This window comes from Trichinella spiralis (genome assembly GCF_000181795.1).
Source record: "Trichinella spiralis strain ISS 195 chromosome Unknown Scfld4, whole genome shotgun sequence".
Classification (NCBI taxonomy): Eukaryota; Metazoa; Nematoda; class Enoplea; order Trichinellida; family Trichinellidae; genus Trichinella; species Trichinella spiralis.
The window spans coordinates 11,951,081-11,973,673 of record NW_003526943.1 but is presented as its reverse complement, the minus strand read 5'-3'; the positions used below and the strand labels follow the sequence as shown (position 1 = coordinate 11,973,673).

Sequence of the window (22,593 nt, the reverse complement as noted above, 5' to 3'; positions counted from 1 at the left end):
ACGTTGTCGTTCCATCTACAAACATAGACGGTGCCGTTGCATACGTGATCAAAAAAGCCTCAGTGCTTCCTTTTCACCTCGTCAACCAGCATTATCGGTATCTTTCTTGTCCTCGAATTTCTCATTGTTCCAGTTGCTTGTGTCATTTTACCCGAAAGTTTCTCCAGAAGATCGTATGAGGCAAAGAAGTTGCTAATTTTTACGTTGAAAATCAAAACGGGTCAGCCTGACCCGGAGGATAACAGGAGGGTTAATAATGGCAGAATCGCAAAACTAATTATTTTATGCGCAGAAAAAAACGTTGCTCTAAGCAAAGTTGAGCGTTAAAAGGTTAATTTGAAACCCACTCCGCTTTGTTCAAGGCGCTCTATCAACTCGTCCATGACCGAATTGAACAGGAAGGGGGAAATTGGATCTCCTTAGAGAGAGCCGGTAGAGACAGGAAGCGACTGTTATCGGCCGGTAATCTTCAGCGTCGGGGCGGGGATCGTCGGTTTTGGGAATGAGGGTCGTCCGACAATCCTTGAGTTGCTGGGGGATGTGTCTAGCGAGAAGAAAGAGGTTAAAGGCCTTCGCTAGACACACTGGGTCGCACGAGCGAAGATGCGACACCTTTATTCCGTCAGGGCCCGCTGACGTGTGAATCTTCATTTTTTGGAGGTGCAGCGTAACCTCCTCCGGGAAAATTGGGTCCAGGATATTCTTAGAGTTCTGGGGACATTTGGAAGTAAAGGGCGCTGCGTCTACGCCGGGACGTTGACTCAATCTTTGTCGCAGAGCGGACTCTGCGGCATCGATGGGGCAACTTACATTACAGAGGGGCTGATTCTTAATAAGGTGGGCCGCAACTCGTTTTGGGTCACGCTTGAAGAGCGTTTGCATTAGCGCGTACTTGCTTCGGATCTTCTGTCTTCGGTTCTTCGGTTCTTCCTTAGTACGCTTCTTCTGGGGAGGTGGGGGTTGATGACTTTTAGGGTCGCACAGGAACTCGATGAGTACGCTGATAGCAGCGTCAACATGCTTGTTACGGTCCTCAATCCCGCTATTTAATACTTTATTAACAATAAAATTTAAAAGTCCTTCCAACTCACTATTGCAGGAGGCCAAGCCATCCTCCAGGTGCTTACGGAGTACACCCCCTTGGTCCCGATCCAATCCCTGCTCGCTTAGCAAGCCATCGGGATGTTCTGGGCATGGTTTGCTCAGATCCGCGTTCGCCGAGTGCGTCTGAAAAGAGTCACACTCCGGAAAGCGCTCTGGTCCCATGAATTCCGTGCCTACGACCTGTGAGCCATTGTTTAGGCTCTCACCCTCCTCAGTTGAGTTCTCGGGGCCCTCCCTGGTATTGTTTACACCGTCAATGGGTGCTGTGTTAGTAGGCTGTGCTGAATTTAGGTCCACCGCCCGCAGCTTCTTCCGCAGGTATTTGGCCATATCCGTGGATATGTCCTCGGACCACTTGCGAGACAGCGCTTCGGCTAAGGCCTTTACTGACCGACTATTATTAGCGGCCAGCATCTCCTCAACTTCCTTCACTTCGCGCAGGTGGTCGATAGTCCATAGATGTTTTACGGACTTCTGGGAAGACGCGGCGAAGGTGGCGGGGTGCGCTCTTTTCTCATGCAGACGCAACCCGGGGAAAGAGTTAAAGACGCGTGAGCAGACGGGGCAGACATGCGTGGCTTGTGTGTTAGTGCTTGCGGGGTGGTTATTAGAAGCGCGTGGAGAGCTGGTGATTGCTGCGCTAGACCCTGGGCAAGGTTGAGACCCGTCATGGCTTTCAGATGCCGTCTGTGATGTTCTGGGAAGGCGCGGCGGCTCTGGGATGTTTCCACATGCTTTCCTAGATCTTAAACGCATGTTTATCCGCGCCGGCGGCATTTCTTTGATCTCTGAAACTGCGCAACTGTTAGAAACAACAGCTGCATTATCGTCTGGCGCTTCGGACAATGGCTGGCAAATGCCGCCAATGTTCAAAGGCGCCGACGCGGCTGTTGACTTCTGGCGCCTATTATCTATTGTTGCGCAAACAAGCTTGAACTCTGGGCTCTCAACAGGGGGTCTATCTAACAAAGGAGGCGCCGACTGACTGTCTACAACTTTTGTTGCCGTTTTGATGGTTGACCTAGTTACCATCCTATTGTTCTCTGGGGCTTCATTGTTAGATAATGACCCCTCCAAGTTGTTTACATTAACACTTGACCTTTTGACCTTTCCATTGTTTTCTTTGTTCTCGCTAATCTCTTTGTTCTCCACTAGGTCATTTGAATGTAGGTCATTTAAATGGGACCCGGATGGAATTTCAGGATTTTCGGGGTTCCTAAGGGTTTTGGCGCATCGTGAATAGTGGCAGGCGACAGAGTAGATGCTGGGGAACATTTTGGTGCAAATACTACAGTGTAACTCTAAGTGCAAGCCGTGTTTCATGCAGTGATTACTAAACCGTGAGTAAACACACTCGGTAAACGTGCATATAGTGCATTTGAACGGTCCCGGATAGAGAACTTCGGCGTGGTTCCGCCTTCCCCTGTCTGATCGGGCTTGCCCGTCAGACCCTGCAGCAGTAGAAGACTTTTCCTGTGCAGGACGAGACTACTTTCCCATTTAGAAGACCCTAAGAGACCGAAAAACTATGAAAAGATACTGACTTACGCAGCGATTTCTTTCAGCGAGAGAGCGATCGAAATTAGGCCGCCGCACGCCAGAAGAGAGTCATAGTTAGCTCTTCCTAGCGGCTGGCTCTTCCTCAACTTCTTGCACATCTCTCATGTGGTCAGCTGTCCACTGATATTTTGTGGACTTCTGTGAGGAAGCAGAGAAAGTGGAAAGGTGCGCTTCTCTAATAATGGTCATTATTTTAGCTGTGTTGTCGAAAGCACCATTAGTGCCCGACGGTAAGGCCTTTTGACGTGGATGGAGGGAAAAAGAATTTTCTAGCCGCCTCATTGCAATTTTGCTGAAGAGCCGGTACAAGCAGGAAGCAACAGTTATAGGCCTATAGTCTTCAGCATCAGGGTGGGGACTGTCGGTTTTAGGAATGAGAGTGGTGCGACAATCCTTGAGCTGTTGGGGGATGCACCTAGTGAGTAGAAAAAGGTTAGAGGCCTTCGTTAGGCACACCGGGTCGCACGTACGAAGGTGCGACACCTGTATTCCGTCAGGGCCTGCTGACGTTTTCACCTTCATTTTTTGGAGGTGCAGCGTAACCTCCTCGAGAAAGATGGGGTTCAGTATATTTTTAGAGTTGGCGGGATGTTTATATGTGAAAGGCGCTGCATCTACTTCAGGGCACTGGCTTAATCGCTGTCGTAGACATCAATCGGGCAGCTTACATTGCTGAGGGACTGCCTACCACTAATTCGACATGCTCTACTGAGCCGAAGTCCACCCCATTTCTGCAGAGAGCACGTGTGATTGAGGTGTGATTAATTCTGTCAAAGCCATTGGCTAAGTCTATGCATGCAAAATTAATTTCCTTACCTGTTCTGCGAGCCAGTTTGAGGAGCGAAGCCACGTTACTGACGTTGTCAAAAGCGCCATCCGTGCCTGACTAGAAGGCCTTTTGACAGCGGTTGAGGGGTGTTAATTCGCTGAGCGGGTTTGTTACAATCTTGCTGAAGAGCCGGTACATACACAAGCCAATCGTGATAGACCGGAAGTCTTCAGCATCGGACCGGGGATTGTCTACTTTCGGAATGACGGTGGTCCGACAATCCTGTAGGATCTGGGGGATGTGTCTCTCCAGCAGAAAAGTCTTAATGACCTTAGAGAGACAGTGGGGCCAATTTCACGGAGGCGGGACACCTTGACTCCATCGGAGCCCGATGCAGAGCCAAGGTTCATCAGTTTGAGGTGTTCGCTCACCTCACAGTATATACAGTATTGTTTATCGGGGCGCGCTTCAGAAAGAAGGGGGCGCGGTCAGTAGGGGGCTGCTTACCCAGTCATACTGCAGAACTACCATATACCAAACTGTAGAGGATTCGGAGCATTCTGATGGTCTTTGGAAACGTCCAGAGGCTTTCATGGAGTGCGGATTGTGGGAGGTGACTGAGTTAATGGAGAGAAACGGCTTCCTGCAGATGCTACAATGCAATGTGAGGTGTAGAGAGTGTTTTGTGCAGTGCGACTTCAACCAGGAGAAAACACATTCGGTTGCGTTGCAAACTATTCCACATTTGACAACAGTCCAAGAACGTTGTTGTCCAAACACGTCTGTTCTTCCGCTGTACTGCATACATAAAACGGCATCCAGATGAAATGTCTGTCATTGAAACAGAAACCAGTGACAGGATGGTAAAATTTGAATGACGTCTTCACATGCGAAATCATAAAAATGATTTATACGATCAACATCAACAGAACCAACTTCCAGAAAAATTTCTGATTTTTTCAATTTGCGCAAACAAACTTCATCAACATTTCCAATTTTACAGTTTGCGAGCGAAAACCGTGTAATCGGCATCATGATTACTGGGACAAATTAAAATGAAAACATCTAACCATCATAACCACGTGCCAAAGCTGACATCACCAAAAGAATCTCGTAACTTTGAACAATGATTTTCGCACACCATTGCGGCATCAATTGTTGAAAATTGAGCTTCTGCAATGTGCATTAACAAAGCTTCTTGATAGTTCAGATGAGAGCCTGCCAGTGGCGTTTCCAATTTTAAATACATCTCACATCAATTGGAAGAGCTTGTACTGCAACGCTGCTGCACCGTTTAATTAATAATTAATTCTATCACCAAACGCAATTGTAACGGCCAACGTTACAGCAAGCAATACGATGCTCAAGTACAAATTTGCCAGACGTTCGCTCGTCAGGCAAATGGAAACGGACTGTATAAAATGGGGTGGATACGGTGTAACCTTATCTGGCGTAGGTTGCGAGCAGGGTCTTAAACTCGTTTTGACGGCAATCCTCTTCGGTTGGCATCTTCCGGTTCCGATTCGCTACGACTGCACGCTCGACATGTACGTCTATGAGCACTACAACCGTTCGTCCCCAAAGGTAATACGAACGTCTGAACTACCATACGTACGAGTCCCTCTCTCGATCATTCTTCCGTATAGGTTTTCTCTATATTTCCTGTGCATACTACTCGCACATACTGCTCTGGCTCTTCGCGGCGCGCTTCATGGCCCTATTATAGAGCTCAGGGTCAGCGGCCCAGGCGGGTGGCTCGGTCGAACCGCCAATAAGCAGCTCTCTCACCGCGGGGGACGCTCGCTATCTCTGGCGCCGATCTAAATCACCGTCGGCTTCCTATTAAACTGTCACGATTCGGATCCTTTGATCTTGCGACAGCCATTTGGCGTTCCCATCCTGATGACTGCTTCTCCAGGTACTTTATCGGCCCGCTGCCGACGTTATAGCGTAAGTAGCCATTGTCTAACGAGCAACGGTCAACCTGGGTCGCCGCAGGGGGCCTCTCTGACCCGAAGCCGGTGCCGCCAGAAGCCTCAGATAGCGATCCGGCCGGCGGGGCGCGGGCATTGTGCTTGCTCTACCCGCGACCTTTGGGCACCAGCCCATGGGTAGGTCACACCGACGAGGTCGGTGCCGTTCCGTTCGGAACAACAATATTTTAATCATATGCAAACAAAAGAATCTTTTGCAGACAATCACTTTCACGTAAAAAAACTTGCAAGTAAAAATATCCAAGACAATATTTGAATAGCAGATGAACAATTTTCAAACAAAATCTGGTACGCTTCTCGTGTTTTCAAGAATACTGTAGCGTTACAGTAACAATTAATAGTAATAAAGGAATATGCTTTATTCGGATTCTAAAGTGATTCCTAAAGTGGGTGATATCTCCCCCCCCCTTCGGGGCGGTGGGAAGTTGAGCAGTGATAGAAGTTTCATGGTTGTTGTTTTATGGTGTTGCATGTAAAAAGTTAATCCAATTGTATTAATGTTCGCAATTGTTTCTATGTCTGATTTGCGATAGTTGATTTATCAGGTTTCCACTGATTTTGGCTGTTTGCAGTCGTTCGCAAGCATGACCAGTTCACAAGGCTAGTATCATTTCAGTCTTGTGTTCTTCTAAAATTATTATAATATTGACACTTCATATGAATGCCAGAAAATTATATTCTTTTACATTATGGTTGGTGTCGTGCTAGGCGATACGGACACAGACGCTCTCGTTTATTGAATACTGGGAATTGGAATTGTCCCGGGTATGCGACTAAGCTTGTTCGAAAGTCTTCTATATTTAAATCTGCAAGCCGAACAGTAATAGGACGGGTTTTCTGTTCCACACACAAATAAAAACATTAACATTTATGATGTGTATGACGCGCATCAGGACCCTTGTGCTTTCTATATGTTGGTAATTGTTTACTTTCTATAATCGTGCATTATGTTAAACTCTGTCATTATTGTTCGTTGTGTGTAATGTGATAGTGTTGTTATATTGCAACTTGTTTTGTAGTTCAGCTGTATTATCACAGCAAAGCATCTAGCATCGTATTATCACAGCAAAAATACTGCAACATAAAAAAGCAAATATACATGCTGTATAAATACTCATTTTAAAACTGAACATAAAAACACACTTCAATGAACAATTATTTTTTATTTGTTCAGCAATAAGTTTCTTATTATTCACAGAATGCATATATTACATATATATATATATATATAAAGTGATAATTGTCAACTTTATGAATGAATGATGGTAATATGGAATAAATTAATGTTTTGAATGCACTGTATACAGTATGGAATAAGAATGAGTGTTATTGTAGAAATCATCGCCATAGTGCTAGATAAAGTTTAGCTTTATTTTGTTCTGTTGGTCAGGCTTTGCGTTTTCACAAATCTGTATCATACCATGCGTTAATTGTTGGTGGTGGTTGCCCAGGATAATGCTGTGGTGGTACTGGCTGAGATACAGTACCCATGCCAACTGGCATTGTTCCATACGGCTGACCCATCATGCCAGTGTCCAACGGATCCCAACCGACTCCAACCGCTGCCGGACTGTTCACATGCATTTGATCGTAACTCATCGCGTTGTCATACGCGCCTGGACAGAGCAATCAGTGAATTCGAAATTATTACATTTTTCCACAAACGCCTAACAGAATGCCAAGAAACTCACCTCGATAAAACATATCACTGAAGTCGTCTGATAATACACATGACTCGGGACCTGTATCCTGTAAAAAAAGGCAAGATAATATAAATAATAATAACCAAGTTATAATGCAAAATCAGCACTACGACAAACTCACCTGAACCCAAGCTGCACTACCGTCGTCGAGCAACAACGAACTGGTCAATTCAACACTGAGACGTTTGCGACATTCAACTGGCTTGTCAGCATTCATACGATGCAACGTGATGCCAGCGTAAGTGGCTTAAAAAAGATGCTTGACATTTTTTTCTTTCTTACATACACACAGCATAATGTTGAATAATGACAAAATGGTAAAATGAAAAGTTAAAAAAATTAAAACATACAAATGCTTTCATTTCTGCAATGAAGCAACTCTGTCAGTGGAGGTATGGCACCGCACTGTTCAATCATGTGCACACCTTCCATTTCGTTGGACAATTCCGACAACGTGCCAGACGCGACCAATTGGACGTATTCCACTTCAAAGTACAGCAACTAGAACAGAACAGCATAGCAATATTTGTGGTAATGAAAAAAAAATCAAAGGAAAGTCGATCTTGGTTAAGTGCACAAAATTTTGGCCTAATAAAATTCCCTGTAGTTAATTACTGGGTAAAAAATAATGGATAAGGGCACAACTTGGTTAAGTGCATCATTTTGCCTAGACTGACGGGATTTACTGTTCGCAATATACAGTCCTTAAGTGCACAATAGGCTCGTTTATGGCCGCTTTACGTTTATCATAAGCCATAGCAACTATTGATATTCAGCAAAAGTTTGCTGTTCGCCATATTAGAATAAGCTCGCGTATCACAGACAAAGCGAGCTATCCCAAAATCAAAGCAACCACTGTATTCCCAGGAAGCTGCCGCAGATCTGGTGACAGTTCGGTCATATTTTCACGAAAACAACTTAAATCAGACAGACCTAAACTGAATTGAAGAGCAGCTAGTAACGCTGGCACCACAATATACAATTCAAACCAACATTTCCGACTATTTTACATAAAATAAATGGACATTTTTTTCACATCAAACCTATTTGTAAATGTGAAGTTATTGCTCCTTTCAATTATTCTGCACAATTCCCAACTTTGGATAAGTGTATGGAGATTCTTGACAAATTCCATTCCATGTGCACTTAACCAAGTTGGAAGGTATTAAACAGTTGCAATCACAGGTATATATTTTTGAACTAGTACCTACCTGAACAAGAATTGGAATGATATTCATCTGTCGCATTACGTTTCGATTCAGCGCGTCTTTGGACAACATGTGCAAAGTGGCCGTGCTGCATTCCACAATGTCCATGCTGCTGACGCCGTCGATGATAGGCGGATCGGCTTTCGCCTGTTGCGCTTGTTGGACTTGTTGGAAAGAGTGGACAAAGTACATGCAGACGTTGTTCACGACCGCTTGTTCGCGGAAAGCGGCCAAATTAGCCGGATTGGAGCCCAAATTGCGCAACAAACCCAAAGTCGCCTTAATCACAGGCAACGGCTGAGAGTGGAAGTTGAGAAAGCTGCAAATCAGCGGAATGCCACAGTTGAGACGGACAGAATTCAACGACGCCTCGACATCCGGGTGACGGCACGTCAAATGGCGAAGCGTGCACAGGGCCGATTCCACAATTTCGAACAGCGTCGCACACTGCTGCAACGTACGGATCAACGCTTCTATGCCCATGTTACGACAGACGGTCACCTAAAATGGCCACCCTGATGATCACACTTCACAAGTCGACTGCACACAACTGGCCGCCTTTACCTTGTTGCGTTGATTGTTGCAAGTCAAATTGGAAAGGATGTCGACACAACAGGCGACCACTTGCATATCGCTAGAGCCGAGCAGTTGGATCAGATGTCTCAACAAATCTTCGACATTCTCTTCTTTCGTTGCTTCGTCAGACAAATTGCGCAAACAATCCAAACAGCTTCTTATCAAACGCTGAGACGGATGCACAAGTCTCTGACCTAACACTTGCATGCAACCTATGAAAATTAAAAATAAACAAACATATAGAAAAGTTGTATTTATTTTTTATCTTAATGTATATTAGCTGCAAAAAAGAAGAACAAACTCTGCTAACCTGCTTGAATGATAGCCGGCTTGTTTTGCGGACATACACTCAAAACTTTCAACAAACGTGACGTTGTCCACAACAACTTTTCATAGTCATAACTTTGAACAATACGCACAAGCTGTCGCGGACCGTCCGATGCGAGAATCACCAACTGCAGCAGTTAAAGAAATCAATATACTCAGCTTATTGAGGGGGGGGAGTAGATAAATAAATAAATAAATAAATAAATAAATATATATATATATATATATATATATATACCTTCGTCTCTGCATGCTTGTATGCCAAATTTTGCAAACAGTCGGTGACAATCGCAAGAAATTTCGGTATTGGCTTTTGCAACAACGCGACCATCTTCGGTACACCTCCTGATCGACGAACTTCATCCTTGGAGCCTTGTTGGTGCAACAACAAATTGTGCAACGTAGTGATAGCGTAAAATACAACTGAATCAACGGGTGATCTGTAATTGCAATAATAAGTTAGAAAAGAAAAATCATTTTTTAAATAAAATATTAAAAAAAATAATCAATTCTTTTACCCCAACAAACGCACCAACGCGGGAATGCCACCAGACTGAAAAATTGCCAACAAGCCTGCATAATGTCTAGAAATGTTATAAAGAATTCCAGCTGCATATTTCGTCAACTCTGGATCAGCATTCAAATTCATCGCATTGATGATCGCCAAGACCAAATCTGTACTTTTCGCCAGTGCCATCAATTCGGCATCACGTTTACTGAGGTGGTGAATGACCATAGCGGCTTGTTGAACAACAACCTACAAATTGAACAACTGAACGCGAACTTCACACATCGTCACCCATCCGTTCAGTCTCACAACTTTACACGATAATTCCTCATCAAAACTACCATTATCATTCAAAAAAATCCATTTCAGAAAAATAAATTTCACTTGTAAAAACTATTCAAACAAACATATTTCATTTAAAATATTCATTAAACAATTCTCTTATCTACTGATATAAGTTCAAAAGTAGACAAAAATGTGAACTTTCCTTATCTTTGCCCTTATACATTTATTATTACTTTACTTGCCGAATTTCAAAAAAATTGACTTCAATTAAAATCTGAAATACCTTTTGCTTGATTAGGAAATAATTTTAAAAATAGCAAAAAATAAAATAATTACTGTATAAAGGACCGGTATAAGTTATTGCAGTTAGATTAAATTGTCAATAAAAACCTGATCGACATCGCTAAGGAGTTTGATCAATTCTGGAATCGCTTTTGCCGTCAATTCAGCATCGTCGTGGTAGTTGATAATGTTCACAACGGCCGTTTTCAACATTTGACTCGGTTCAGCCAAGCTTTGCACATTAGTCATCGGACCGAAATCATATTGGGCAGTGCTTAAATCTTTCGGATCTTCAATCGTTTCGGGAAACATCGCTGCGCGGATTCGCTGAGACTGAGTCGCTTCGTATTCAGCATTTATGCCTGAATAAATTTAATTAATAATAAACAATTAACAAAAACATTCCTCATACCGTCTATTTGTTCGCGTGTATAGCCTGGTGTGTACGGATCGCCATATTCTTCGATCAAATTGCTCATTGCTGATACTGCCGACACTGTCGACGACGCGTATGTATTCACGCCTGCAGAATGGATACCAGAGTCGATGATGTAATTCTGATGGGCCCAAGCTAAGGTCTGCTGATCCTTTGGACCCATCACTGGCATCTGAACTTGATCACCCACATACGGAACCTGTGGTATGTGACTCATTTTCGTTCGCAGGATCAGAACTAAAATGAAAACACAAGAAACTTAGAAAAGTATTCAAAAAACAAGCTCAAGGCTATAAGCGACGGCCGAAATTCAACTGCATCTGTTAATTCGCTCGCACAAACCTGCCGTTTAATTAGCCAACGCTCAACGATAAGCGCACTAAAAACATCGCCCCCAACTGCTAACAGCACGGTTGGTTATTCAAGTAGCAAAAGAAAAGAAACAAAATTCCAATGTCATCACAACCACGCATTTTCGACAAACATTAAAAAATAAAAAAAACGCCACCAAAAATAACACATCAAAACAACAATAATCAATTAATGTCGATGTGGAATGTAAAATGCAATAAAAAAAATTGCACAGAATTGCTCTTTGCAGTCGTGAAAATTTAAAGAAATTCATTTAATGCATAATTTAAACAATAAATTAATCGAAAAAAAAACCTGAAATGGGTAAGTGAAAGAAAAGTGAATTACTATTTTCAACGAAGTTCCGCGCTAAAGAATATAAATAAAAACATAACAACAAAACTCCTGGCAGTTTCCAATACAAACACAAAAATGAGAAAAAAGTATCGAACTCTGTCTGAAAAAAGATTTAACAAACACTTCATGGAACCAGAAAACAAACCGAGCCGTCACGTCCAATACTGACCATCTGCTGCCAAGGACGCTGCTCTAGTGACACATAATGTGATGCTCAAGTTTAAATATAATAAAACAGTTTTCCGCCGTTAAACATTTCTTAACTTAAAATTATTATGTAAAATATAAATAATGATAAAAAATAAAAATAAATACAACACTAATTTTTATTTATAAAGATTAAATATTACTCTTGTCGCATATGGTCTGGTTGTAGAAATGTATTTGCTCAGAATGTGTGTGGGCCTTTATGTACTAATAATGAGAAGATGTGCGCATCAAGGCGATTGAACTACACAATGAAGAAAAATATTTCGCTTATTCTTCACTTGTCCGCTCGATTATAACCTTCTTTTTTTAATGACTGCTCACTGATAGGCTATTCCACACTGATTGGCTGATAATATATGCGATTTCATTAGCTATTCAACGATGATCTGCGATTGGTTGATAGTTATTTACTGAATTCTGATCAAGTATGGATGCTCCATTAATGACTTACTTAATAGAATGCTTTGTTACAATTTGTGAGTAGCATTAAGTAAAATGAAAAGATGACTACCATTTCAAAATTATAAGCTTAGAAACGAATTTTCTTCCGGTTCCTTTTTTGTGTATAATTAATTATATTCATACAACTGCAGATCAGACCTAAGAAACCTGCTCTACTTTAAGCTTAGCTAGCTCGGTTTATAAGTTGTGCACCATGCAGCATTTTAAAGAACTTATTCAAAAGTTTGTTTTCTATTAATTTATTTGTTAATTTGATGAAGTTAAATATAATTTTAAGTAGTAAAAGTGATTGCGGTAAAATGTCACTGGTGTAACGAGCCGCTCTCCCGGGCGGGCTCGTTCCTCGCTTCAACAGGGTTACTGCCACGGTCATTACCAAATGACGACACGCCGGTGTCGATCTGCGGGCTCATCTCTGCGTCTGTATCGTCCGTCCGGTTACTACCGGCCCTGCCGTCCCTTTTCCCTAATTCACGCTTTGTTGGTAACATACTCTCACTCAAAGCAACAGAACAGGAAGAGAATATTTATTCGCAATCACAACAACGACCACCACTATCTCTCGCAAACAACAGACTATCGCTCCACCGCTACTAATAATGGTCACGTTCCACCGTACTCCTTCCTGATCTTCAAGTGCCGGTCGGCTTACGGTAGCTTTGTTCTTCCTCATATTCGTTATCTAGAGAAGCACAGCAGTGGTTAGTTGTCGGTCTGCGTCTGCAACACTGGTTTCTGAAGGAAGAGCATATAAACTGAAACCTACCGGTAAACTGAAGAAATATTGGGGGCGTTCCAAAATGTAGCAGACGCAAGCCGACGCGTAACAACTGCATTTGTCTAGACAACGAAGAGAAGAACAATAAAGTACCGTAAGCAGATGGATACTTGAAGATCGGGAAAAGATAACGGTAGTATGGTTGTTGGCGTCGAGCTGACCGATGGTAGTTGTTGATTGTTGAGATTTACGGTGGCGCGCCTTGTTCGTATTTGTTAATAAATATTGTACTCTTGATCTATCTTGTGGATAGGTGAATATTAGAGGCAAACAGGGGCGGCGGCATCCAGAGGGAAAATATGACCGTGCAGAGGAATCCGCCGGTCGACACCTGCGCGACGCCCCCTAGGGATGGCCGTGATGGCAGTCCAGTTGGGGTGTCGAACAAACCCGCCCGACAGAGTGGCTCATTACAAAAGCTTATGCTTAATGCGCAATATGTGGTCATTGTTATTAAGTTTTAGTTTATTTCGGTATAGGACAAAATAGGATGCAGCGGTATAATGTGTACAAATTTAGAAATTACGGATGCTGTAAGTAAAAAAGATCATGTGGATTCACCATATTACTGAATTTCATTTTGCAATTGATTGTAATTAATTGCACCAAATAAGTACCATTAAATAGTAATTTTTTAAAATATATATAGAATATAAATAGTAAGCTTTGAATATCAGAAAACTGACCACTAAAAAGAAGGCAAAATTTGACAAACAAAACGCATTACAATGACAAGTCCACGGTCATGCGTCCTTGTTCAACCTTCTGTTCCGGTTCTCATAAGGAATGAATGACTAAATGGCGGGTTTAACGGTGACTCTCTTATTTATGAGAAACTTCCGTTGGTTAGAAGTGGGCAAATTTCTTCTCTTGTTCACTGCTGCTTCACTCATGCACAAACATGCTCATGGACACTGGCAAACGCAAAGAAACGGTATCGTGCTGTTGCTCGTGCTGGCCAGCTTCGGCTGAAATGAACCGTTATCATCATCATCAACATAGCAAAAGGATCTTCTCTGTCCGCTAATTTTGTCCAGTCTTTATCATGGCTGAAGTCAGATAGCAGATTGGGAAAGAAGGAATCCTGTTGACCCATTCATGTCGAACACTGGACCACCGAAGCCGTCGAAGCTTTTTCCCAAGCTTAAGCCAAGGCCTTTTTCTTACAAAATTCTAATGTCATTTAGAATTGGGCTTGGAGGCCCCGGCTTGCTTTCTAACAGTAGAATTATGTCGTCAGCAAAGGCGAGGGAGGCAACTCGGTCATCACTTTCTGTCCTGTCCGCTTTTCGAAATGTTTTGGGAAAATTCTGTAATGCTACAGTGAACGATTAATAGCAATGAAGGAGAGATCTGTTTGTTTCGAACCTGGGTTGTTCTTTTACATTTTCAATGAGTTTAGGTGTAAATTCGGCCAAATATACTGTATTATGACACAATACTTCAACGAACTTATTTTCTTTTTTCAAAATTTTCCAAGAAATTTTCAATTGCGTTTGTGAATGAAAAAATGTAAAAAACCTGAATTAAAAAATCAACCGCAGAATCTATTTAGTATCGACATTGAAAAACGAATTTTAGATAATTTGCAAAAAATGTATAAACAAATATGACTGTAACGAATAACGAGCAAAACTACGGGGTTCACTCGCTCGCAATCTTAGTGGACTGTATATTTGTTCGTATTGAAAAACAGAAAAGTCAAATACATTCGACAATACACCTTAATCGTGTTACACTCACTTCCATCACGATAACCATCAATCGAAACTAGATCAAGTTTACACAGTTTACAGTTTATAAAGTTGACACAGTTTACTCAAAACGAATGATAGTGAGCCAGGTACAATAAGACAAGAAATAACTCTATATAGCACAAACAAAGCAAACACACTGAACGCAACCTTCCAAACAAACGGCAAACCCACAACTTGTCAAAAAACTCGACTCTTCACGCGTCACCACAGTATGCTACAGTACTCAGTTCTGACGCGCGGGTTCTCTCACGCTGACGAAAGTATCACCATTTCCGTCGTCTACAATGATAATTTATTTGTAAATAAAATTGCAGATTTTTATTTTTAATGACAATAAAACACAGAAAGGAAATTATAACTCTGGTGAAGAGGTAAATAGACTGGAAAGATTAAAATAAAATTCTCTGAAGCAAATGAGAAAGATTTTCAGCCCAATTAGTGACGCGTACCAATGGTCCTTTATTTAAGTCATTAGTAAGCAATAATTCGATCGATCAATAAGCGATAAGTAATTGTATATCGACATACTGCAGTGCAGCCTGGGTAACGGCCGCTACCGTATTTTAACAATGCTACAGGGGAAGAGAGGAGTGGGAGAGTATAGTATGGAACATCACTATGGGCCCAGCTTCTGGGGGGAAGTGGCGTCGTACCAAGACGTTCACTTGTGAAGTCTTCTCCCGCTTCGTTCTGCTCGCTTAGTCATTCGCTTTGGCTCTCGTCATCCCTGGCGTTCCAACGCGTCCGGCTATCGGCGAACCGCGGGGCTTCGCTATGGAGTCTTTCAGTTTGTTGTGTGGTCCTTGGCCGTCGGTTCGTACTTTTCCAACGGCTGGTGTTTTCTTTGATAAGCCTACAAATAAAGTTGAGTGTGCCGCTGTTCTGTTGCCTGAAGGATACGACAGACAGAGCAACGGCAGCATGCAAGGCTTCGTGCAAGGCATTTTTTAAAATTTTTTAATGTTTTTGGTTTTTGTATTTTATCAATTTTTTTTGTTTTCATCTTTTTTGTGCTTATGTGCGTGTGAAGAAGTTCTGGAATATTTTGCAGGTACCTTCGAGGGCTACCCTGCAAAGTAGTCGCTTGAACTTCTTTGGCACGTGCAGGCTGCATGCTTTTAGTGATTTATTGTTCAAAGATTAATTGTTCAAAGAACAATTAATCAAAGGGCACCAGCTCGAACGCGCTCCGATTATGATAGCTCCGACTGTGCAGGTTTGCACGCCAAAGAGTGCTTTGACGTCCTCTGTTAATATTGTGTATTTGCTAACCTTTCTCACATGCTTTTCATCCATGGTAGTTCCCTTTTCCCAAGGGACCGCAACGTCTACAATATGCGCAGCGCCGTCTTTGACCAATACCAAATCAGGATTTACAATTTTGTTGTGTCTCTGGATGATCATCGCTTGTGCCAACTGACACTTCTGTGAGACGAGTGACCGCAGTGCCTGCACAGCAGCGCATCCGGGTTTTGTGGAGTTCGGCCCCTCCACTTCTGGCTACGGGTCTCGATGACGCCGAACCGTAGCTTCAGCCCGGTGATAAAGTCCGGACTACGCATGCCGCTAGTGCCGCGCAGCCAAGAGTTTACCAGAGACGCCTTTTTAAAAGACGAAAGACAGCTACTTTGGTACGTCTCTGAGAGCTGAGCGATCTCCTCCCGAAGGAGGTTACGCTTTCCTTCCCGGATAGCACTTTTGGTAGCTGCCGGAACTGCAAAGTGCTCCAATGCCGAGAGCAACTGCTTCCGCAAAGTTGTAGTGTCAGCCACTACTCTAGAGACGGTGTCAGTGCTGTTAGACATGCTGTTAGTACCCACCGCTACCCGTGTAATGTGCTCTGTAGAGAGAGGACGCAATCCAAGTCCTCCCTCTTTAACTGGCATGGACAAGAACATGCTGTTCATGCCGGTGGTTGGAAGGTGCAGGAAGCGTTTAACTGTTCACCTTATTGCCCCATCTACGCTCTCCAAGAGTTTTCTAGATGTCCCGGGGACTCCCAGTCTGTATTCCAGTGATGGAATCAGATAGTCCCGCACAGTGGCACGTTTCTGTGCGGGTTTGAGGGGGGGGGGCTTTACGGATTCTTTCTAGGGTCCCTCCAAAGGAAGCTAAGTCGAAATGGGGTATGCCGTTAGAGTGATTTCTATGCCTAGGAATTTAGTTCGCCGTCGGGGGCACCATGGGGATGTACTGATTTTCCTCTCAGCGAGTGGGGACTCTAAACGCTTTAGAGCAGTGTTTCTCAAACTGTGTCAGCGCACGCCCTCCCCCCCTTAATAAATGTTCTGCAGTTAATGCCCCCCTCTAATGAAAAGTAGTGCGGTATGTATTCAGTATACGGAAAGCAACATTTTGCTTTATGGTTGCATCAAGCCAAGCTAGTTTCCACAGTAAAACATTCCTGAATGATTCACAATAAAAATTTAATGAGAATATTGACAATGCTTATTTGCGACTAAGTTGTCTATTCTTGGTGGAGTGGGTGATAAAGTACATCGCAAATCGCTTTCAACGTTTAACCTGTTTCGGTGTTGCATATTAAGTGTCATGATAGCTGAGAATCCCGTTTCACAAAGGTACGTTGAGGAGAAAGGAACCAATATACGTAAGCTTTGTCAACTTATTTTAGGATATTCTGCTTGTAACTTCACCCAGAAGTTTTCTAATGGCGTACTTTCAAAGCTTTCTTTAGCTAGGTTGTTGAATTGCAATTCAATGGCTTCTTCTTGAAGATCGTGTGAAAGGTCTTCGACATTAACTAAAAATGGATTTCTCACAAGTTTATAGATCAGGTTTTGAGGTTTCACGTCAGGAAAATAGTGAAAAAACTCGTCTTGTAGGCTTCTAAGGTGCCCTTTCATTTTTCTTTTCAAATCTTCGCTGAGACATTTATCACTGAAAAGCTCGTTGAGTCTTGAAAACCATGCTAAATTTCCTCTTTCAACTTGTTTTAACCATAAAGAAATTTTTGCAGTGAAGCTTTGAACAATATCATAGTGAGCCATAACATTCGCGTTTGCTCCTTGCAGTTTCAAATTCAGTGAATTCAGCGCTTCAAAAATATCTGCAAGATATGCCAGGCTAAGCTGAAAATGTTCACTTTTGAAAGCTCGACACACTGTGCGTCTTCCTCGTTGCTCCAAAAACTCTGCCACTGCTTCTCTCAGTTCATAAATCCGGCCAAGCATGTTTCCTTTTGATAACCAACAAACTTCTGTATGATAGAGAAGTGCCATGTGGTCAGCATTCAAACTTTCACAGAGTGACGCAAATAATCGAGTGTTCAATGCACTGCTTTTCACATAGTTGACAACCTCCACGGCAAAATTAAGGTCTTCTCTGAGATCATCAGGCAGAGTTTTAGCAACCAAAGCCTGCCGATGAATTGCACAGTGCATTGCAAAAATAGATGGGTTTTTTGATTTGACCATCTTCACAAAGCCAGACCGAGAGCCAAGCATTGCGGGTGCACCGTCAGTGCATACACCAACAAGTGTTTCCCACATCACGCTATTTACTCCAAAAAATTGTGACACAGCTTGGAACACATCAGCTCCTTTCGTTGTAGTTTTTAGTGGTTCAGAAAAAAGTAGTTTTTCTTCAATTGTGTTATTTGCAATGAACCGTGCGTATACAATGAGCTGTGCACAGTTTGCCTGGTCTGTGGACTCATCACAACTTATAGCAAGAAAAGGAGAACACTTTACCTTTTCAAGAACTTGCTGTTTTATATCATCAGCCAATTCATCGATTCGGCGTTTAACTGTTGAATCAGAAAAAGAAATATTTTTAAATTGCTTCGCCATGTCATCCCCAAGCAGAATCTTTACTGCATTCACAATGCAGGGCTTAACAAGATTTTCTCCAATAGCATGTGGTTTCTTATTCATGGCAATCAACATGGCTATTTCATATGATACTTTCACAGCCTTGGCAGTCTCCTGATTATACTTGCCTTTTTTGTCAAGTATCATTTAAGAAAGGGAATCTCTTTTAGCGCAAAAGTATTCCACAGGTTTTTTTGATAACTCAGGATGGCGGTGATGCAAATGCCGCTGCAGTCGGGTATCCTCGACTAGTGATTTGGTTTTGGGCGTGCGGATGAGTCGGATACCTTTGCATTTGTTAACGTTGAGTTTTAGATCCCTCTCGTTAAGGAAGTCCAGGGTAATGGAGAGCAATTTCTCCATTCCCCTGTGGCTTCTGCTAATAAGGGTTACGTCGTCCGCAAACGCCAGGGTTATGACCTCAACTCCCTTTAATTTAAAACCCACTCCGCTTTGTTCAAGGCGCTCTATCAACTCGTCCATGACTGAGTTGAAGAGGAGGGGGGAAATTGGATCTCCCTGTCGGACTCCCTGGTTAATCTCAATCCTATTGCTTAGTGCCCCTCCATCCCCCTTAATAATTGTGCTGCTTCCTGTGACCATCTGTGCGATTAAGTTACGTGAGTCTACATCCAAGCCCTGCATGCATGGTGCCCCGTCTATTGAACTATGATTGACGGTGTCCAATGCTTTGGCAAGGTCTATGCTGACGATGTTGAGTCCCTTACCGCGTTTGTGCGCTTCCCTGATAATGGTCTTCTATGTGGACGTATTATCAAAAGCACCATCTGTGCCTGACGGTAAGGCCTTTTGACGTGGATGGAGGGAAAAAGAATTTTCTAGCTGCCTCATTGCAATTTTGCTGAAGAGCCGGTACAAGCAGGAAGCAACAGTTATAGGCCTGTAGTCTTCAGCATCAGGGTGGGGACTGTCGGTTTTAGGAATGAGAGTGGTGCGACAATCCTTGAGCTGTTGGGGGATGCACCTAGTGAGTAGAAAAAGGTTAGAGGCCTTCGTTAGGCACACCGGGTCGCACGTACGAAGGTGCGACACCTGCATTAAGTCAGCGCCTGCTGACGTTTTCACCTTCATTTTTTGGAGGTGCAGCGTAACCTCCTCGAGAAAGATGGGGCTCAGTATATTTTTAGAGTTGGCGGGATGTTTATATGTGAAAGCGCTGCATCTACTTCAGGGCACTGGCTTAATCGCAGTCGTAGACATCAATCGGACAGCTTACATTGCTGAGAGACTGCCTATCATTGATTCGACATGCTCTATTGAGCCAAAGTCCACCCCATGTCTGCAGAGAGCACGTGTGATTGAGGTGTGGTTAATTGTGTCAAAGCCATAGGCTAAGTCTATGCATGCAACATTAATTTCCTTACCTGTTCTGCGGAACAGTTCGAGGAGCGAAGCCACGTTGCTGACGTTGTCAAAAGCGCCATCCGTGCCTGAGTGGAAGGCTTTTTGACAGGGGTTGAGGGGTGTTAATTCGCTGAGCGGGTTTGTTACAATCTTGCTGAAGAGTCGGTACATGCAAAAGCCAATCGTGATAGACCGGAAGTCTTCAGCATCGGACCGGGGATTGTCTACTTTCGGAATGACGGCGGTCCGACAATCCTGTAGGATCTGGGGGATGTGTCTCTCCACAGAAAAGTCTTAATGACCTTAGAGAGACAGTGGGGCCAATTTCACGGAGGTTGGACACTTTGACTCCATCGGGGCCCGATGCAGAGCCAAGGTTCATCAGTTTGAGGTGTTCGCTCACCTCACAGTATATACAGTATTGTTTATCGGAGCGCGCTTCAGAAAGAAGGGGGCGCGGTCAGTAGGGGGCTGCTTACCCAGTCTTACTGCAGAACTACAGTATACCAAACCGTAGAGGATTAGGAGCTTTCTGATGGTCTTTCAGGACCTCCAGATGCTTTCATGGAGTGCGGATTGTGGGAGGCGACTGAGTTAATGGAGAGAAACGGCTTCCTGCAGATGCTACAATGCAATGTGAGGTGTAGAGAGTGTTTTGTGCAGTGCGACTTCAACCAGGAGAAAACACATTCGGTTGCGTTGCAAACTATTCCACATTTGACAACAGTCCAAGAACGTTGTTGTCCAAACACGTCTGTTCTTCCGCTGTACTGCATACATAAAACGGCATCCAGATGAAATGTCTGTCATTGAAACAGAAACCAGTGACAGGATGGTAAAATTTGAATGACGTCTTCACATGCGAAATCATAAAAATGATTTATACGATCAACATCAACAGAACCAACTTCCAGAAAAATTTCTGATTTTTTCAATTTGCGCAAACAAACTTCATCAACATTTCCAATTTTACAGTTTGCGAGCGAAAACCGTGTAATCGGCATCATGATTACTGGGACAAATTAAAATGAAAACATCTAACCATCATAACCACGTGCCAAAGCTGACATCACCAAAAGAATCTCGTAACTTTGAACAATGATTTTCGCACACCTTCAGTGCAGCATCAACTGTTGAAAATTGAGCTCGTGCCATGTGCATTAACAAAGCTTCTTGATAGTTCAGATGAGAACCTGCCAGTGGCGTTTCCAATTTTAAATACATCTAATATCAATTGGAAGAGCTTGTACTGCAACGCTGCTGCAACGTTCAATTAATAATTAATTCTATCATCAATCGCAATTGTAACGGCCAAAGTTACAGCAAACAAATTCTATCACCAAACACAATATTTTAATCATATACAAACAGAAGAATCTTTTCCAGACAATCAGTTTCACTTAAAGAAACTTGCAAGTAAAAATATTCAAGACAAACAATTCAGACTTGAATAGCAGATGAACAATTTTCAAACAAAATCTGGTACGCCTCGCGAAGTGTTTTCCAGGAATACTGTAGCGCTACAGTATCCATTAGTAGTAATAAAGGAACATGCTTTGTTCGGAGGTTTGTTCTGAACTCTTCCGCGTAAATTCGATCCCATTGTTGTGATTGACTGTTCGCTGATATGTTGTCGGGCGATTGTTTGGTAATTGGCTAATGATTTCTGCTATTTTATTAGCTAATCAATATGATAAGTGGTTGTGTGAATAACTGTGCCATTTGATTAGCTATTCAGCTGTGATCAAGGATTGGGTGATTGTTGTTTATGAACTCTTTTCCAAATATGCTTGCTGTTGAGAAATCTTTTCTCAATACCTGCTCATCAGTACTAAAATAACATTGCTCAGTGTACGAAAACAATGGTGACGTTACGCCATCCGCTTCCCCTGTTTTTCTCAATGGAAAACAATGGAATAGCAATTAAGCGGTCAAAATGTCAGCGTCTTGTCATATATCTGCCACAACTCCGGTGGTCAGCTGCTGAAAAACCGTCAAAGTGAAATGTGGCAGATAGCGCGCCTGTTCAGACTCCGGCTAAGCTGCACAGTCTAAGGGATTGCGCAACCAAGCGGATTTTCTAATTACTTTTCGATGATCTAGGTCGCCAGATGCGGAGTGAAGTCAAGAAAAAGATATATATATAGGAGTGAGGAGGGAGGAGGGAACAACACCGATACACATACGATTTCCAAATACGAATAATACGGAACACGCCGTCTCGAAAACCGCCTGAACCGTTTTCTCTTGCTATCTCACTGTTATTACTCACAGTTTGTTCTGAATAAGTCGAAACTTAGTCACACCCGCTATCGTTGATTTTCTATAAATAACCTATACAGTCCACTTACAGAAAAGATCTTCAAGTTTAAACGAAAGATTTCCTAACAGGTGCATTCCATTAGATTACTTTATTTGGACATAAATAATTATTTAATATTTTTTTATAAAGAAAAAGCTTTTAGTTATAACGTGGAACTGTGTATGTTGAATACAACTATGAGTGTCAGTTGCTTTTCGCTAACAATTGAAAACAACGGCGCGGAACTAGGCTCTATTCCGAAAAATCGCACAAAACAATCACAGTCCAACGCACACGCAGAAGCTCAGATCACACGCACGTTCAAACACGCTCGCACGTGACCACTACGTCACCACCCCAATCACCCGTTACGGTAGCTGCTACGGATGGTCAGGCTCAACCGGAGGGAGTTTTCAATTACCTTCGTGA

At 42.8% G+C, this 22,593-nt stretch overlaps 10 protein-coding genes across 10 annotated transcripts; 4 read left to right on the top strand and 6 right to left on the bottom strand.

Annotated features, from left to right (window-relative positions):
• Positions 1 to 357: 357 nt before the first annotated feature.
• On the bottom strand, positions 358 to 4,682 carry Tsp_06654 (zinc finger protein). The gene is made up of 3 exons (XM_003378688.1): positions 4,575 to 4,682; positions 3,941 to 4,231; positions 358 to 2,175 (listed from the first exon to the last, which is right to left on the bottom strand). The coding sequence occupies exons 1-3, from the start codon at positions 4,680 to 4,682 to the stop codon at positions 358 to 360; spliced, it is 2,217 nt and encodes a 738-aa protein (XP_003378736.1).
• Positions 4,683 to 4,792: 110 nt separating this feature from the next.
• Tsp_06655 (conserved hypothetical protein) lies at positions 4,793 to 5,257 on the top strand. Its single transcript, XM_003378687.1, has one exon. It carries the CDS (start codon positions 4,793 to 4,795, stop codon positions 5,255 to 5,257), a length of 465 nt encoding a protein of 154 aa, XP_003378735.1.
• Positions 5,258 to 7,962: 2,705 nt separating this feature from the next.
• Tsp_06656 (junction plakoglobin) lies at positions 7,963 to 8,821 on the bottom strand. The gene is made up of 3 exons (XM_003378686.1): positions 8,381 to 8,821; positions 8,229 to 8,341; positions 7,963 to 8,131 (listed from the first exon to the last, which is right to left on the bottom strand). The coding sequence occupies exons 1-3, from the start codon at positions 8,819 to 8,821 to the stop codon at positions 7,963 to 7,965; spliced, it is 723 nt and encodes a 240-aa protein (XP_003378734.1).
• A 3,943-nt stretch (positions 8,822 to 12,764) lies between these two features.
• On the bottom strand, positions 12,765 to 13,358 carry Tsp_06657 (conserved hypothetical protein). Its single transcript, XM_003378685.1, has 4 exons — positions 13,183 to 13,358; positions 13,021 to 13,111; positions 12,899 to 12,972; positions 12,765 to 12,867 (listed from the first exon to the last, which is right to left on the bottom strand). Exons 1-4 carry the CDS (start codon positions 13,356 to 13,358, stop codon positions 12,765 to 12,767), a joined length of 444 nt encoding a protein of 147 aa, XP_003378733.1.
• A 453-nt stretch (positions 13,359 to 13,811) lies between these two features.
• On the top strand, positions 13,812 to 14,245 carry Tsp_06658 (hypothetical protein). Its single transcript, XM_003378684.1, has 2 exons — positions 13,812 to 13,890; positions 13,977 to 14,245. The coding sequence occupies exons 1-2, from the start codon at positions 13,812 to 13,814 to the stop codon at positions 14,243 to 14,245; spliced, it is 348 nt and encodes a 115-aa protein (XP_003378732.1).
• Positions 14,246 to 15,365: 1,120 nt separating this feature from the next.
• Tsp_06659 (hypothetical protein) lies at positions 15,366 to 16,574 on the bottom strand. Its single transcript, XM_003378683.1, has 3 exons — positions 16,260 to 16,574; positions 15,825 to 16,059; positions 15,366 to 15,520 (listed from the first exon to the last, which is right to left on the bottom strand). The coding sequence occupies exons 1-3, from the start codon at positions 16,572 to 16,574 to the stop codon at positions 15,366 to 15,368; spliced, it is 705 nt and encodes a 234-aa protein (XP_003378731.1).
• Positions 16,575 to 17,285: 711 nt separating this feature from the next.
• Positions 17,286 to 18,644, bottom strand: Tsp_06660 (putative zinc finger protein). The gene is made up of 2 exons (XM_003378682.1): positions 17,790 to 18,644; positions 17,286 to 17,756 (listed from the first exon to the last, which is right to left on the bottom strand). The coding sequence occupies exons 1-2, from the start codon at positions 18,642 to 18,644 to the stop codon at positions 17,286 to 17,288; spliced, it is 1,326 nt and encodes a 441-aa protein (XP_003378730.1).
• Positions 18,645 to 18,980, bottom strand: Tsp_06661 (retrovirus-related protein). The gene has a single exon (XM_003378681.1). It carries the CDS (start codon positions 18,978 to 18,980, stop codon positions 18,645 to 18,647), a length of 336 nt encoding a protein of 111 aa, XP_003378729.1.
• Positions 18,981 to 19,166: 186 nt separating this feature from the next.
• On the top strand, positions 19,167 to 19,848 carry Tsp_06662 (conserved hypothetical protein). The gene is made up of 2 exons (XM_003378680.1): positions 19,167 to 19,266; positions 19,646 to 19,848. Exons 1-2 carry the CDS (start codon positions 19,167 to 19,169, stop codon positions 19,846 to 19,848), a joined length of 303 nt encoding a protein of 100 aa, XP_003378728.1.
• A 1,876-nt stretch (positions 19,849 to 21,724) lies between these two features.
• On the top strand, positions 21,725 to 22,505 carry Tsp_06663 (conserved hypothetical protein). The gene is made up of 2 exons (XM_003378679.1): positions 21,725 to 21,861; positions 22,328 to 22,505. Exons 1-2 carry the CDS (start codon positions 21,725 to 21,727, stop codon positions 22,503 to 22,505), a joined length of 315 nt encoding a protein of 104 aa, XP_003378727.1.
• The last annotated feature ends 88 nt before the right edge of the window (positions 22,506 to 22,593 follow it).

What these genes read in the sequence shown, in the direction of transcription:
- Tsp_06657 (XM_003378685.1), bottom strand. Translation starts at nt 13,358, where the DNA reads ATGACCACATATTGCGCATTAAGCATAAGCTTTTGTAATGAGCCACTC. An exon ending in TATCTTTTCCCGATCTTCAA is followed by an intron (nt 12,973 to 13,020) that starts GTATCCATCTGC and finishes TTCGTTGTCTAG; the next exon opens with ACAAATGCAGTTGTTACGCG. An exon ending in AATATTTCTTCAGTTTACCG is followed by an intron (nt 12,868 to 12,898) that starts GTAGGTTTCAGT and finishes CTCTTCCTTCAG; the next exon opens with AAACCAGTGTTGCAGACGCA.
- Tsp_06662 (XM_003378680.1), top strand. Translation starts at nt 19,167, where the DNA reads ATGATTGACGGTGTCCAATGCTTTGGCAAGGTCTATGCTGACGATGTT. An exon ending in TAATGGTCTTCTATGTGGAC is followed by an intron (nt 19,267 to 19,645) that starts GTATTATCAAAA and finishes GTATATTTTTAG; the next exon opens with AGTTGGCGGGATGTTTATAT.
- Tsp_06655 (XM_003378687.1), top strand. Translation starts at nt 4,793, where the DNA reads ATGCTCAAGTACAAATTTGCCAGACGTTCGCTCGTCAGGCAAATGGAA.
- Tsp_06660 (XM_003378682.1), bottom strand. Translation starts at nt 18,644, where the DNA reads ATGATACTTGACAAAAAAGGCAAGTATAATCAGGAGACTGCCAAGGCT. An exon ending in AGCAACGAGGAAGACGCACA is followed by an intron (nt 17,757 to 17,789) that starts GTGTGTCGAGCT and finishes GAACATTTTCAG; the next exon opens with CTTAGCCTGGCATATCTTGC.
- Tsp_06656 (XM_003378686.1), bottom strand. Translation starts at nt 8,821, where the DNA reads ATGGGCATAGAAGCGTTGATCCGTACGTTGCAGCAGTGTGCGACGCTG. An exon ending in AAGACGCGCTGAATCGAAAC is followed by an intron (nt 8,342 to 8,380) that starts GTAATGCGACAG and finishes ATTCTTGTTCAG; the next exon opens with GTAGGTACTAGTTCAAAAAT. An exon ending in TCTCCATACACTTATCCAAA is followed by an intron (nt 8,132 to 8,228) that starts GTTGGGAATTGT and finishes TATGTAAAATAG; the next exon opens with TCGGAAATGTTGGTTTGAAT.
- Tsp_06654 (XM_003378688.1), bottom strand. Translation starts at nt 4,682, where the DNA reads ATGTATTTAAAATTGGAAACGCCACTGGCAGGCTCTCATCTGAACTAT. An exon ending in CAACAATTGATGCCGCAATG is followed by an intron (nt 4,232 to 4,574) that starts GTGTGCGAAAAT and finishes TTATGTATGCAG; the next exon opens with TACAGCGGAAGAACAGACGT. An exon ending in TAGTTCTGCAGTATGACTGG is followed by an intron (nt 2,176 to 3,940) that starts GTAAGCAGCCCC and finishes AACAACTTGGAG; the next exon opens with GGGTCATTATCTAACAATGA.
- Tsp_06661 (XM_003378681.1), bottom strand. Translation starts at nt 18,980, where the DNA reads ATGGACGAGTTGATAGAGCGCCTTGAACAAAGCGGAGTGGGTTTTAAA.
- Tsp_06663 (XM_003378679.1), top strand. Translation starts at nt 21,725, where the DNA reads ATGGTGACGTTACGCCATCCGCTTCCCCTGTTTTTCTCAATGGAAAAC. An exon ending in GCTGCTGAAAAACCGTCAAA is followed by an intron (nt 21,862 to 22,327) that starts GTGAAATGTGGC and finishes AAAAGCTTTTAG; the next exon opens with TTATAACGTGGAACTGTGTA.
- Tsp_06659 (XM_003378683.1), bottom strand. Translation starts at nt 16,574, where the DNA reads ATGAACAGCATGTTCTTGTCCATGCCAGTTAAAGAGGGAGGACTTGGA. An exon ending in CTTTTAAAAAGGCGTCTCTG is followed by an intron (nt 16,060 to 16,259) that starts GTAAACTCTTGG and finishes ATGATCATCCAG; the next exon opens with AGACACAACAAAATTGTAAA. An exon ending in CTGGTGCCCTTTGATTAATT is followed by an intron (nt 15,521 to 15,824) that starts GTTCTTTGAACA and finishes CTTTATTTGTAG; the next exon opens with GCTTATCAAAGAAAACACCA.
- Tsp_06658 (XM_003378684.1), top strand. Translation starts at nt 13,812, where the DNA reads ATGCTCATGGACACTGGCAAACGCAAAGAAACGGTATCGTGCTGTTGC. An exon ending in AGCTTCGGCTGAAATGAACC is followed by an intron (nt 13,891 to 13,976) that starts GTTATCATCATC and finishes GTCAGATAGCAG; the next exon opens with ATTGGGAAAGAAGGAATCCT.